We start from the raw sequence: 13359 nt of genomic DNA, 5'->3' as shown, positions 1-13359 counted from the left end.
AGTTCCCTGTGCTGTACAGCAGGTTCTCATCAGTTACCTGTTTTGTACATCATGGCATATATATGTCAATCCCAATCTCCCAATTCATCCCACCTCCCTTCTTACTTACACTCCTGATATCCATCCATTTGTTCTCTATATTGGAAGGGACCCAAAATAGTCATCAAGTCTAGCCCCTGGCCTTGAATTATAATTTTTTTTAAGTATAAACTCTTCAAATTTAGTTTTTCAATGCAAAATACATTTGTATCATTTAAGAATGTAAATGCTTATGTGTATATATGTATATATGATGTATATATATGTGTGTGTATATATGTATATATATATGTGTATATGTGTATATATGATCATATGTATTTATGTTCATAGCTGTGCTGTGCTTAGTCGCTCAGTTGTGTCTGACTCTTTGTAACCCCATGGACTATAGCCTACCAGGCTCCTCTGTCCATGGGGATTTTCCAACCAGGAATACTGGAATGGGCTGCCATGCCCTCCTCCAGGGGATCTTCCCAACCCAGGGATCAAACCCAAGTCTCCCCCATTGCAGGCAGGTTCTTTACCATCTGAGCCACCAGGGAAGCCCAAGCCAACTACTGAAGTGGGTAGCCTATCCCTTCTCCAGGGGACCTTCCCAACCCAGGATTCGAACCAGGATCTCCTGCACTGCAGGCAGATTCTTTACCAGCTGAGCTACCAGGGAGGTCCTTATGTTCATAGAGGTATGTGTAAAAGTATGCAGTAAGATGTCTAATTCACTCCTGTCCCACAATCCATCCAATTCTTACCCTTCCCCTCAAAACGTAGCACCCCCTTATAACTTTTAGTATTTTCCTATGTATCCTTCCTGATTTTCTTTATGAATGTGAGTATAAACTCTTCCAAAAATATATTCTTTTTACAAAAAGCACAGTGTATTATCTGAATCATTTTTCACTTTGCAGTTTCTTTCATTAAATAATCTATTTTTTGTATTAGTACATAGAAAGCTTACTCATTCTTTTATACAGCTGCATACTTTTTCGTTGCATTAATCAGCCATCATGTATTTAACCAGATGTCTACTGATGGACACAGAAGTTGTTTCCAATCTTTTGCCATCACAAATGATGGTACAATGAATAATTTAGATTTTTCACACATGGAGTATATCTGTAGTGTGAATTCTTAAAAGTAGGATTGCTTGGTGAAAAATACATATATTTTAAAACTGAATGATATTGCTAAATAGCCTCCATAGTATTTGTATAAATTTTCCACAGCTTTACTGAGAGAGTTTATTAATCAAACTTTTGAATTTTTGCAAATCTGATAATTTAGTGTAGTTTTCTTTCAGTTAATGTGTGACATATTTGTTTCAGGTGTGCAACATAATGATTCAACATCTGTTTATATTTCAAAAATGACCAACTCAGTAAGTTTAGTTAACATCTATATATTTAAAAATTTATATATACAAATTTTTTTCTTATGTTGAGGACTTTTAAGATTTATTCTCTTAGCAACCTTAAAATATACAGTTCAGTTCAGTTCAGTTGCTCAGTCGTGTCCGACTCTTTGTGACCTCATGAACCACAGCATGCCAGGCCTCCCTGTCCATCACCAACTCCGGGAGTCCACACAAACCCATGTCCACTGAGTCAGTGATGCCATCCAACCATCTCATCCTCTGTCATCCCCTTCTCCTCCTGCCCTCAATCTTTCCCAGCATCAGGGTCTTTTCAGATGAGTCAGTTCTTCACATCAGGTGGCCAAAGTACTGGAGTTTCAGCTTCAACATCAGTCCTTCCAATGAATACCCAGGACTGATATCCTTTAGGATGGACTGGTTGGATCTCCTTGCAGTCCAAGGGACTCTCAAGAGTCTTCTCCAACACCACAGTTCAAAAGCATCAATTCTTCGGTGCTCAGCTTTCTTTATAGTCCAACTCTCATATCCATACATGACCACTGGAAAACCATAGCCTTGACTAGACAGACCTTTGTTGACAAAGTAATACACTCTTATTAACTGTAGTCACCATGATGTACATCCCATCCCCATAAATTTTTTATTTTATAAGTCCTCTGAACCTCCTTTACCCATTTCACCCACTCCCCTAACCCCCTGCCTTTGGCAACCACCAATCTGTTCTCTGTATCTACAGGCTTGGGGTTTATTTTTTAGATTCCATGTATAAATGAGATCATATGGTATTTGTCTTTCTCTGTCTGGTTTATTTCATTTAGCATAATGTCCTCAAGGTCCATTTATGTTGTTGCAAATGGCAAGATTTCATTCTTTTTTATGGCTGAATAGAATTCCATTGTGTATGTGTGTTTATGTGTATGTGTGCCTGTGTCTCAAGGGAATTAAAGGGAACATAACATTTCAAGCCCTTTACCTTCATCTCCATATTCCCTGCTCCACCACCACCTCCAAAATGGCCTGTGGATGTGCTGGAACTACACCACTAGAATGAGACAGAACCAGATTAGAAACACTGTCTTCAGGATCAGCCATCAAAAATAAAATAGGAACCAGAGTAACAATAGCAATGACAAAAAGGGGGAGGGCTCAGAGTCGAGGAGATTAGTGATCATGGCTGGGAGCTCTGAAGAGGTTTGCATTTATTTCATAAACACTGAGAGCTGATTTATCTCCTGACTTACAAGAGGCCTTTCTGACTAGCCAAGAACTGGCCTGCTAAGGAAGTAGAAATTTGATGGTGGGGAGAGTGGAGAAGAGAGCCACCAGCATGAAGACTTTGGGTTTCAGAGGATAGGAAGAGGGGCAGTGCCAGGAGGGGAGAGAATGGTGTACCAGAGGACATGGGAAAGGACCACAGACTTCTTGGTAAAAATTACCAGTCACTCTGAAGGGGGAAAAAACATGTCATCAGGTTATTCACACTAAGATATTACTGACAATGTGTATCCTCACAGAGAAGTTTTGGGATTATAATACCTGATTGTCAATAGACAGGGCTTCCCAGGTGGCGCTAGTGGTAAAGAACCTGTCTGCCAGTGCAGGAGACATAAGAGATGTGAGTTCGATTCCTGGGTCAGGAAGATCCCCTGGATGAGGTCATGGCAACCCAATCCAGTATTCTTGACTGGAAAATACCATGGAAATAGGAGCCTCGCTGGCTACAGTCCTTGGGGTTGCAAAGAGTTGGATGTGACTGAAGTGACTTAGCATGCACACATGGCAATAGACAGTCACTTAATCCAAAAGGATGGACTTCTAATGATGGCATTTTAGGCATCAGTGAAAGAAAAGGTGGTTAGAAACATTGAGTATAAGGGGATGTTTTCAGAGCACCCCAGAAGTCAGAGTTCTACTTACATAGATCATCCCTCACCAGGGGAGAAGGAAGTTTCTTTTTGCAACACAACTGTAATCTGATGGCTGAATGCTTGTCTGTATACCTGGCAGTATCCTTCCACTCCTCCCCAGAGTGCTGTGTGCAATTTAACTGGAAATGGGAAGCTAGAAGCCGTGGAGCCTGGTCACTTCTGTTGGAGCATTCCCCTGAAGGGCCCTGAAGCCAGTCTTTCTTCAGACTAATTTTCTGCCAGTTTTTGGCCAGGAACACAGGATGCCTTCTAAGGATAGCTGGGTAGAAGCCCAACCACCTTGGAAAATCTAAAAAGGTAGAATGTACAGTCCAAGGTGGTTGTTCTTGCCTCTGCAGTTCCTTGCATGCTGTGTTGGCCTTCAGAGATGCCAGGAGAGATCTGAGTTCCATATTCTTAGATAGAAAAGCTGAGGCCCAAAGAGGTAATGTGACTTGTGCAAGGTTATGGGAAGTGGGTGCCCAAGACTGGGTTATGACTCAGTGATCCTGCCACCCCCTAGATTTTAAAAAATTCCTTTAGTAAAAATCAAATGTATTTTAAGGTTACAGCATGCTGATCTGATAGACATGTTGAAATGGTTACCACAGTTAAGCTAATGAACATCATCTCATTTATTTTTTGATGAGAGCATCTGAAATCTACTTTCTTAGCAAAATACAATACAGTATTATTAATTACAGCCAACATGCTGAACTTTAGATGTCTGGACTTACTCATCCTACATACCTGCAATTTTGTACCCTGTGACCAGTATCTCCCCATTTCTCACACCTCCCTGCCCCTGGTAACCACCATTCTAATCTCTACTTCTATTTATCTCTAAGATTTCACATATAAGTGAGATTATGTCATTTTTTTCTTTCTGTAACTGGCTTACTTAGTAGGATGTCCTCCAGGTTCAACCATGTTGTTGCAAATGGCAGGATCTCCTTTTTAAGGCTGAATAATATTCTGTTGTGTGTGTATGTATATCTATATATATATACATGTATAGGAAATGTGTGTATATATATAAGAAATATATATATGTGTGTATATATACAAGATATATATATATATATATATATAGGAAATGGCAACGTACTCCAGTATTCTTGCCTGGAGAATCCCATGGACAGAAGAGCCTAGTGAGCTACAATCCATAGGGTCGTACAGAGTTGGACATGACTGAAGTGACTTAGCACACACAGACACATATATATGCACTACAATTTCATTATCCTTTCATCCAAGGATATGGGGTATAGGATGGACACCACTTAGGCTGTCTCCCTATCTTGGCTATTATGGATAATGTGGCAATAAACCTGAAAGTGCAGATATCTCTTCCAGGGACTGATTTCATTTCCTTTCTGCTCCCCAGTTTTAACACACATGGTGTGAAAAGAGCACAAATCAAGGCACGAAAACTATATTTCCTTGTTGACTCTTCTATTAATAGCAGTGTGACATGGACCAAATCTTTTGAAGTATCAGTACCCTCATTTTCATAATTCTCACTCCCCCATTCTGTTAGGGATATTAGAAGAATGAAATCATAATAAACGAGAAGTTGTTAAGATAAATTTATTGTGTGTAAAACTAGCATTAAGCATCACCACAATTGGTTTCTTTTTCTTTGATTCTATTTTGTCCTCCTCATTTTTGCTTTCTCCCCATCTCCTGTTGAGTAGATTAATAGACTCCATGCGGGATTTCTCTGAAGACGGTTACAAGAAAGACTCTCAAGGTCAAGGCTCGCTGGAAAACCTCACCCTACACAGTTGCCTCCTCATTGATCCCTCGGTGGAAGACACAGTTCAGAACTCAGCCCACATTCTTTTGAGGCAAAAAAAAAATCCCAAACTTTTTTTTTTTCCATTCAATATTCCAAATACTCACCAGCTTCTGTAAGTCATGGCGAATATTATTTTATAGGTCACCCTAGTTTTCCTTCACCACAAAATACAGAGATTTGCTATTATTAGGGCCCAGGGGGCAAATGGCCTGCTTCTGTACTCTCTCCATTGGGTTTCACTCATGTATGCCAGCTGCAGCTGTCTGGTTATGTGTGTACTTTGGGCAGGAATAGGGAGTCAGCCCAGGCCAAAAGGTATGAGTTAGACTCTCGCTCAGATTTAAAACTTTTTCTTTTAAAACAAAATGAAGGAACTTTCTTTGTATCCTGTAAGGGGTCTTTAATAAGTACTTAACAACAAAGGAGAGATTTACTCAGAAATTGAAGTTAGATCAACTTATATAGCAAAGTATAGAATTGAGTTAGTTAATCTAATCACTGAAGCCAAAGAAAGTGTGATATTTTCTGGGTATTTGAGGCCATACATTCTACAGGGACAACACAGCTTTCATGTTCTGTGGTTTGAGTTTTAAATTAAATGGTCCTTTCCTTGTGACAGGTTTGAAGTGATTGGCATCCTAGGAGGTAAGATTCTTGAATCAGTCAGGTCCTGGTGCTACCATTAACAAGTTGTGTGACCTTGGGAGTCAATTAATATCTTAAGCCTTAGTTTCCTCATCAGCAAAATGGGCATACTTTAATATCTACATCAGAATGTTCTTAGTAATAACCAATGATGTAAAGCCTAGCATATTATTTGGGGCTCAATAAATGTTAACTCTTATTTTATGATGATGATGGATATTATTATTAGTCCTTATAATTTTTAACTACATTCTGAGAACAATTTTTTTTTTATATTGAGTATCATTTACCACCCCCCCCATAAAATGGACTCATTTTCATTATAGTTTTGAGTAATGGGAAAGAAAGGATGGTCTCTTAAAAAAACATTTTTATGGAATTATAATTTACCGTATTGTGTTTTTTTTCAGGTATACAGAAAATTGATTCAGTTATACATACATTTTTCAGGTTATTTTCCACTATAGGTTATTATAAGACATTGAACACAGTTCCTTGTATTATATAGTAAATCCTTGTTGCTTATTTACTTTATGTATATTCAGTTCAGTTCAGTTCAGTCACTCAGTTGTGTCTGACTCTTTGCGACCCCATGAATCACAGCACGCCAGGCCTCCCTGTCCATCACCAACTCCTGGAGTTCACTCAGACTCACGTCCATCGAGTCAGTGATGCCATCCAGCCATCTCATCCTCTGTCATCCCTTTCTCCTCCTGCCCCCAATCCCTCCCAGCATCAGAGTCTTTTCCAATGAATCAACTGTTCACATGAGGTAGCCAAAGTACCGGAGTTTCAGCTTTAGCATCATTCCTTCCAAAGAAATCCCAGGGCTGATCTCCTTCAGAATGGACTGGTTGGATCTCCTTGCAGTCCAAGGGACTCTCAAGAGTCTTCTCCAACACCACAGTTCAAAAGCATCAATTCTTCGGCGCTCAGCTTTCTTCATAGTCCAACTCTCACATCCATACATGACCACTGGAAAAACCATAGCCTTGACTAGACGGACCTTTGTTGGCAAAGTAACGTCTCTGCTTTTGAATATGCTATCTAGGTTGGTCATAACTTTTCTTCCAAGGAGTAAGCGTCTTTTAATTTCATGGCTGCAGTCACCATCTGCAGTGATTTTGGAGCCCCCCAAAATAAAGTCTGACACTGTTTCCACTGTTTACCCATCTATTTCCCATGAAGTGATGGGACCAGATGCCATGATCTTAGTTTTCTGAATGTTGGGCTTTAAGCCAACTTTTTCACTCTCCACTTTCACTTTCATCAAGAGGCTTTTTTAGTTCCTCTTCACTTTCTGCCATAAGGGTGGTATCATCTGCATATCTGAGGTTATTGATATTTCTCCTGGCAATCTTGATTCCAGCTTGTGCTTCTTCCAGCCCAGCATTTCTCATGATGTACTCTGCATATAAGTTAAATAAGTAGGGTGACAATATACAGCCTTGATGTATATTAGTTGGTACCTAGTAATCCCATACTCCTAATTTATCCCTTTCTGCCTCTCCCATTTCTCTTTGATAACTATAAGTTCATTTTCTATTTCTGTGAGTCTGTTTCTGTTTTAATATAAATTCATTTATATTATTTTTTTAGATTTCACATATAAGTGATAGCATACAGTGTTTGCTTTTCTCTTCCTGACTTACTTCACTTAGTATAATTTCTAGGCCCACCTATGTTGCTGCAAATGGCAATATTTCTTTCTTTTATTATAGATTAGTAGTATTCCATTGCATATTGCATTGGCCAAAAAGTTCTTTAGGTTAGTGAATACGTTGTTCAATGAAGTTCTTAGTAAAAATGAAAAATGTGTCTTTTATTTTTACTTTAACCCAAATGAACTTTTTGGCTTACTCAGTACCACATCTTATTTATCTTATTTATGTTGATGGACATTTATGTTACCTGAATGTCTTGGCTATTGTAAATAGTGCTGCTATGAATATTGGAGTACAATGTTCTTTTTGAATTATAGTTTTCTCTGGATATATGCCCAGGAGTGGGATTGCTGGATCATATGACAACTCTATTTTTAGTTTTTAAGGAACCTCCATACTGTTCTCCATAGTGGGCGTACCAATTTACATTCCCACCAACAGTGTAGGAGGGTCCCAGAATGGTCTAACTCTCTAAGCTTCCTTGTCAGGAAACACACCACTCTCCTTATTTCTCTTCCCCCACTATCCCACAGCTCTGCTTGTATCTATTGTTAATCTGTACACTGATGATTAGTTTAATCTGGGCACTTGTTCAATAATAGGTAACTTTTGCTGGTCCTTGAAAATCAGATAGGACTTCAGTAGATGGAAAAGAGGAGAAGGAAGGGGACCATCTTAGTGGAGGGATTGAAAACAAGCAGACTCCAGAGGCTGGAACAAGCACACGCCAAGTGTAATAAAACATGGGAGACGGTAAAGTTACTAGGGTAGTTATAATAGGTGGTTCCTCATCTGAAAAGACTCCCTCCCTCGAGACAAGTTAATACCTTCTTTGTCTAAGACTGGTAGCTCTATCATGGCAGGAGCCTTGTCTTTCTTCACTAATCTCTGCCTAGTGCCTATCACAGTGCCTGGTATATAGTGAAGTTGCTCAGTCGTGTCCGACTCTTTTGCAACCCCATGGACTGTAGCCCACCAGGCTTCTTCATCCATGGGATTCTCCAGGCAAGAATACTGGAGTGGGTTACCATTTCCTTCTCCAGGGGATCTTCCCAACCCAAGGATTGAACCCGGGTCTCCTGCATTGGAGGCAGACGCTTTAACCTCTGAGCCACCAGGGAAGCCCACATAGTAGGTGCTCAATAAATGCCCAACAAGTGAAGGGTTGGATGGTTGGTCATGTTAGTTGTTATTCCTGTCTGGCTGCTTTAATATTATCGAAGTCATTAGCCCCTGAATCAGGGGCTATTTTTAACTCCCTCTGTGTTGTACAGCCCCACCTGCTGTTTGTTTGGGAATTTGTGAAATTCTTTGCAATGATGCCAATACTTGGTGTGGTTTTTTTCCACCCTGTCCCAGAAGACTCCTTACCCCCAGCGAACAATAAAATGACCAGCAAGTCATGTGAATACAACGGGACCACTTACCAACACGGTGAGCTGTTCATGGCTGAAGGGCTCTTTCAGAACCGGCAGCCCAACCAGTGCACCCAGTGCAGCTGCTCGGTAAGACCCTGTATTTCAATGTCCTCTACCCACATAAGAGCTCTTCCATACACGTACCTTTAGTTTGAGCCTACACTGTAGGGTACTTGATTGAAAGAGGATGAAGCGCATCTAAATCGTAAGCCTCCCTGATCTTCATCAACCCTGATAATCTCTGTTGAAAAGGTTGGACCCAGCCATATCCTTGTCTTAAAACTTTAGGACAAAGATGAGCTGATGATCTTGATCTGTACTTCTCTTCACAATCATTATACCACAAGTGCTTTCATCTGAAGAACTCAGTTATTTGATGCCTTGGAAATGCTATGGGTGGAAAAACCACTGGCACCATCTAGCAGTATCAGTCCAATTCACAAGAAAATGTGGTGTCTCTTGGTTCCCATCTCTGACATATTCTGTTAACGAGATAGTTCTTTGCCCTGCAAAGAAAAACATCTCGAAAAATGCTTGATCATAATGATTCCTGTGACATTACTTGTCAAAAGAATTGTATACTTCATGAATAAGGTATACTGATTACATCACCATCTAATTGTGCGGCCCAGAGAATGTAATAGATAGAACCCGATACTTTGTTCTATCTTAGACCAGGGTGCCTGATGAGGATTACCATCTCTTCTGTGACTCAGTCTCTGGCATGGAGAAATAATAAGTGGAAAAAAAAAATAAACGCATCATAAAATTTAAGAAGTGCCTAGGACTGACTGCAGAAGAGCAGGGGGAAAGGATGTATTATGTTTGAACCCCTACTCATCCCAGGTACTGAGCTAAAGCCTTTACATGAACTTCAGCTCCTTCTGACCTTAATTTCGTTTCTCCCCAGCAGGAGGGCAATGTGTACTGTGGTCTCAAGACTTGCCCCAAGTTAACCTGTGCTTTCCCAGTCTCTGTTCCAGATTCCTGCTGCCGGGTGTGCAGAGGTAGGTATCCTGTATTCCAAGACCCCAGGTGCTACCATCTTGAGTAGCAGGATTTAGAAGAGGGAAATACCTGTCCAGTGTTTTAGCAAAAGGGAATTTTCTATGCTAGCCTTAAATTTTAAGGGTGCTTTCAATCACAAAAGGAAAAAAAAATAAAAGCATTGTTTTTAAAGGTCACTGCCCTAAAGAAACCGCACTGCAGCACAGCAGGGGGAGAGGCGTGAGATTCATCTAGCTTGGCCCCTCCATTATTGTATTGTAAAACATAGGGCTTTTCCATACACAGCCTTAACAGGAAGACTTGGCCTCCCAAAGCACTGATGTGAACATTTTGAAGATTATGCTGGGCAAAGGTAGGGGTATTTTTCAAATCCCACAGTAAAATGCTGACAAACTCAATAACAGCAAAATGGAAGGCATCATCTTCTCAAATTATATTCAAAATGGAATTGTCATCTTCTCAAAGCCAGTTTTTTTCTTCTTTGAGTTTCATTTCTTTGATGACGGCACTCTTTTTATTCTTTAGGTTTCCAAGATCAAACAGCATTACCTTTAATTTCTCCTTTATTACCTCTTCTCAGATTACCAAATCTATCAGCAGTCCTTTATATCCCCCCTTTTCCCACTTTCCCTCCTAATTTTGTCTTCTTCCCTTCCATCCAGTTAACATGCTCATTGAACATCTACTATATGCTCGGCACTGTGCTAGAAGCTGGATACATAATGGTAAACATAGTAGTCACACAGGGCGCTGCTAGACTGTATGGCATCTTCATGTGAATTACAGAAAGGATTACCTTACTTAAGATACTTGACTTGCCATTTGCTGGAAAATCCTTGTGAATGTACCTCCTTAGCTGAGGCACCCTTATGCAGGACACAACCTATATAACCATATGTGGCATACATAGCAGCCAGGGTATGTTCTTTGCCCTTGTGGAACCCACAGTTTACCAGAGAAGACAATAAACAAACAAGCAAACACATATCTAAATATAAACGATGTATGTACTGTAAAGTAAATAAACAAGGGATTGAGATAGAAAAAGAGGTGAAGGCATTTAGTTGAGTTGTTGGAAAGGCTTCTCTGAGATGACATTTAAGCTCAGACTTGAAAGATGAAAAGGAGTAATCCATGCAAAGGTCCTGGGGGAAGAGTATACCAAGCAGAAAGAAAAAAATAAGTTCAAAGGACCAGGCAAGGAAGAGCTTAGAGCATTCAAGGAGCTTTGGACCAGTGTGGTAGGAATATAGTGATTGTGGTCATAACTGACATTTGGTGAGACTGAAGAGGTGAACAGGAGTCAGATGATGCAGGACCTTCAAGGCCATGGTAACAAGTTTGGATTTCCATTGTGAAGTGCATTGGGAAGCCAGCAGAAAGTTGTGCAGGAGATGTGATGTGATCCAGTTGATGTCTTCCAAGATCTCACTGGTTATTGTGTCCACACTAGATTGGAGGGAGGAAAGAAGACAAGTAGAGAGACCAAGAGGATGGATGTAGCAGTCAGTCTCTCTGGTATGAGAGGCCAAGATTCAGGGCGGGGCACACAGTATAGAGTAGTGGTTCAGACTGAGGTCTTCTGGAGCCAGGCTGCCTTGATTCTAATCCCAGTCCTGCTACTTTCAAGCTGGGTGATCATGAGCCATGTATGTACTCACCTTTCTAGCAGTCTTTACATTAAGGATTATGTTAGCACCAACCTCCAAACTGTTGTTAAGTTTAAATGAGATAATACAGGAAAAGGACCTAGGACACTGTCTTCCATAAAGTGAGGATTCAATAACAAATACTGAACAAATTTGAAATACAGCAAGTGCTGAATCCTCAGATTTAACTAACCATGGTCTGAACATATTGGAGAAAAAATAAATCCAGAAAGTTCCAAAAAGCAAAACTTGAATTTGCTGTGGGCTGCCAACCATTTACATGGCATTTACATTGTATTCCCAACTTCTAATACTTAGGTATTATGAGTAATCTAGAGATGATTTAAAGTGTATGGGAGTATGTATATAGGCTATATGCAAATACTATGCCACTTTATATAAGGGACTTGAGCATCCTTGCATTTTGGTATCTGCAAGGGTCCTTTGGAACCAATGCCCTGAAGATACCAAGGGATGACTGTATATTTAGAACACTGGTTCTTGGCTATGGGTACATATTGGAATTACCTTGGTAAGGGGAAAGGGGAATGAAGGAGGTGATTCCAATGTGCAGCCAAGGTTGAGAGCCACTGAAATAGAGGGAAAATATGATGGGATTTGCTAGTAGCAAATGGGTGGTTGACTCCCATACATTGAAAGTGAAAGTCACTCAGTCCTGTCTGACTCTTTGCAACCCCATGGACTATACAGTCCATGGAATTCTCCAGCCCAGAATACTGGATTGAGTAACCTTTCCCTTCTCTATAGGATCTTCCCAAACCAGGAATCGAACCCAGGTCTCCTGTATTGCAGGTGGATTCTTTACCAGCTGAGCCACCAGGGTAGCCCAAGAATACTGGAGTGGGTAGCCTATCCCTTCTCCAGTGGGTCTTCCCGACCCAGGAACTGAACCGGGGTCTCCTGCATTGCAGGAGGATTCTTTACCAGCTGAGCTATCAGTAAGCCTTCCCATACATTACTGCCAGCTTAATCTTCCAAAGAGATAGCCTTAACTGTGCTACACCCCTACTCAGAAGTCTTTATGCTGACACACATTGTACTTACTCAATGCCAGTCGCAGTTCTATGCATTTTACAGATATGAACTCATTTAATTTCATGACAACCCCGTTGGGGGTGGGGGAGGTTATGATTATTAACCTCATTTTACAGATGATGAAACTGAGGCAGAAAGAGGTTAAGATCCTTGTTCAAGGTTATGTAGCTAGTGAGTCCAGAAAAGGCAATGGCACCCCACTCCAGTACTCTTGCCTGGAAAATCCCATGGACGGAGGAGCCTGGTAGGCTGCAGTCCATGGGGTCGCTAGAGTCGGACACAACTGAGTGACTTCACTTTCACTTTCCACTTTCATGCATTGGAGAAGGAAATGGCAGCCCACTCCAGTGTTCTTGCCTGGAGAATCCCAGGGATGGGGAAGCCTGGTGGGCTGCCATCTATGGGGTCACACAGAGTCGGACATGACTGAAACGACTTAGCAGCAGCAGCAGCAGCTAGTGAGTCAAAGAGCTGAGATCTGAACCATGGAAGTCTGGCTCCAGACTCTAGGCTTCTAACCACCCCACTCTGCCACTGAAAGGAATGGCTCCCTGGTGCCTGCAGAATGTGTCCACCCCTGACTCTGACAGTGAAGGTCTCCTGAGTTACCTTTATAGGTCCACATGCTTGCATTCTTGCACCTTGGGTTCTTCCCATATTGTTCTTGTGTGGTCTCACTTTTGTACCTTTGCTCTCTCCTCAGCCCCTCAATATCTTTCAAACTTCAGTGTGCTTAGAATTACCGGAGAAATTATTGAATTTCACCTCCCTGGACCACAACCACAGAGATTCTGTTTTGG

At 41.0% G+C, this 13359-nt stretch overlaps 1 protein-coding gene across 1 annotated transcript in view; it reads left to right on the top strand.

Annotated features, from left to right (window-relative positions):
• The window catches only part of CHRDL1 (chordin like 1), a 126531-nt gene that overhangs the window by 68414 nt on the left and 44758 nt on the right, over positions 1 to 13359 (top strand). Inside the window, exons 4-5 of the mRNA XM_070366617.1 lie at positions 8788 to 8933; positions 9760 to 9853. Coding sequence (XP_070222718.1) covers positions 8788 to 8933; positions 9760 to 9853 — 240 coding nt within the window. The remainder of the gene's footprint in view (positions 1 to 8787; positions 8934 to 9759; positions 9854 to 13359) is intronic.

Source organism: Bos mutus, chromosome X (assembly GCF_027580195.1).
Source record: "Bos mutus isolate GX-2022 chromosome X, NWIPB_WYAK_1.1, whole genome shotgun sequence".
NCBI lineage: Eukaryota > Metazoa > Chordata > Mammalia > Artiodactyla > Bovidae > Bos > Bos mutus.
Note: the sequence above shows the minus strand (reverse complement) of the source record. Positions and strands in the feature narration are given on the sequence as shown.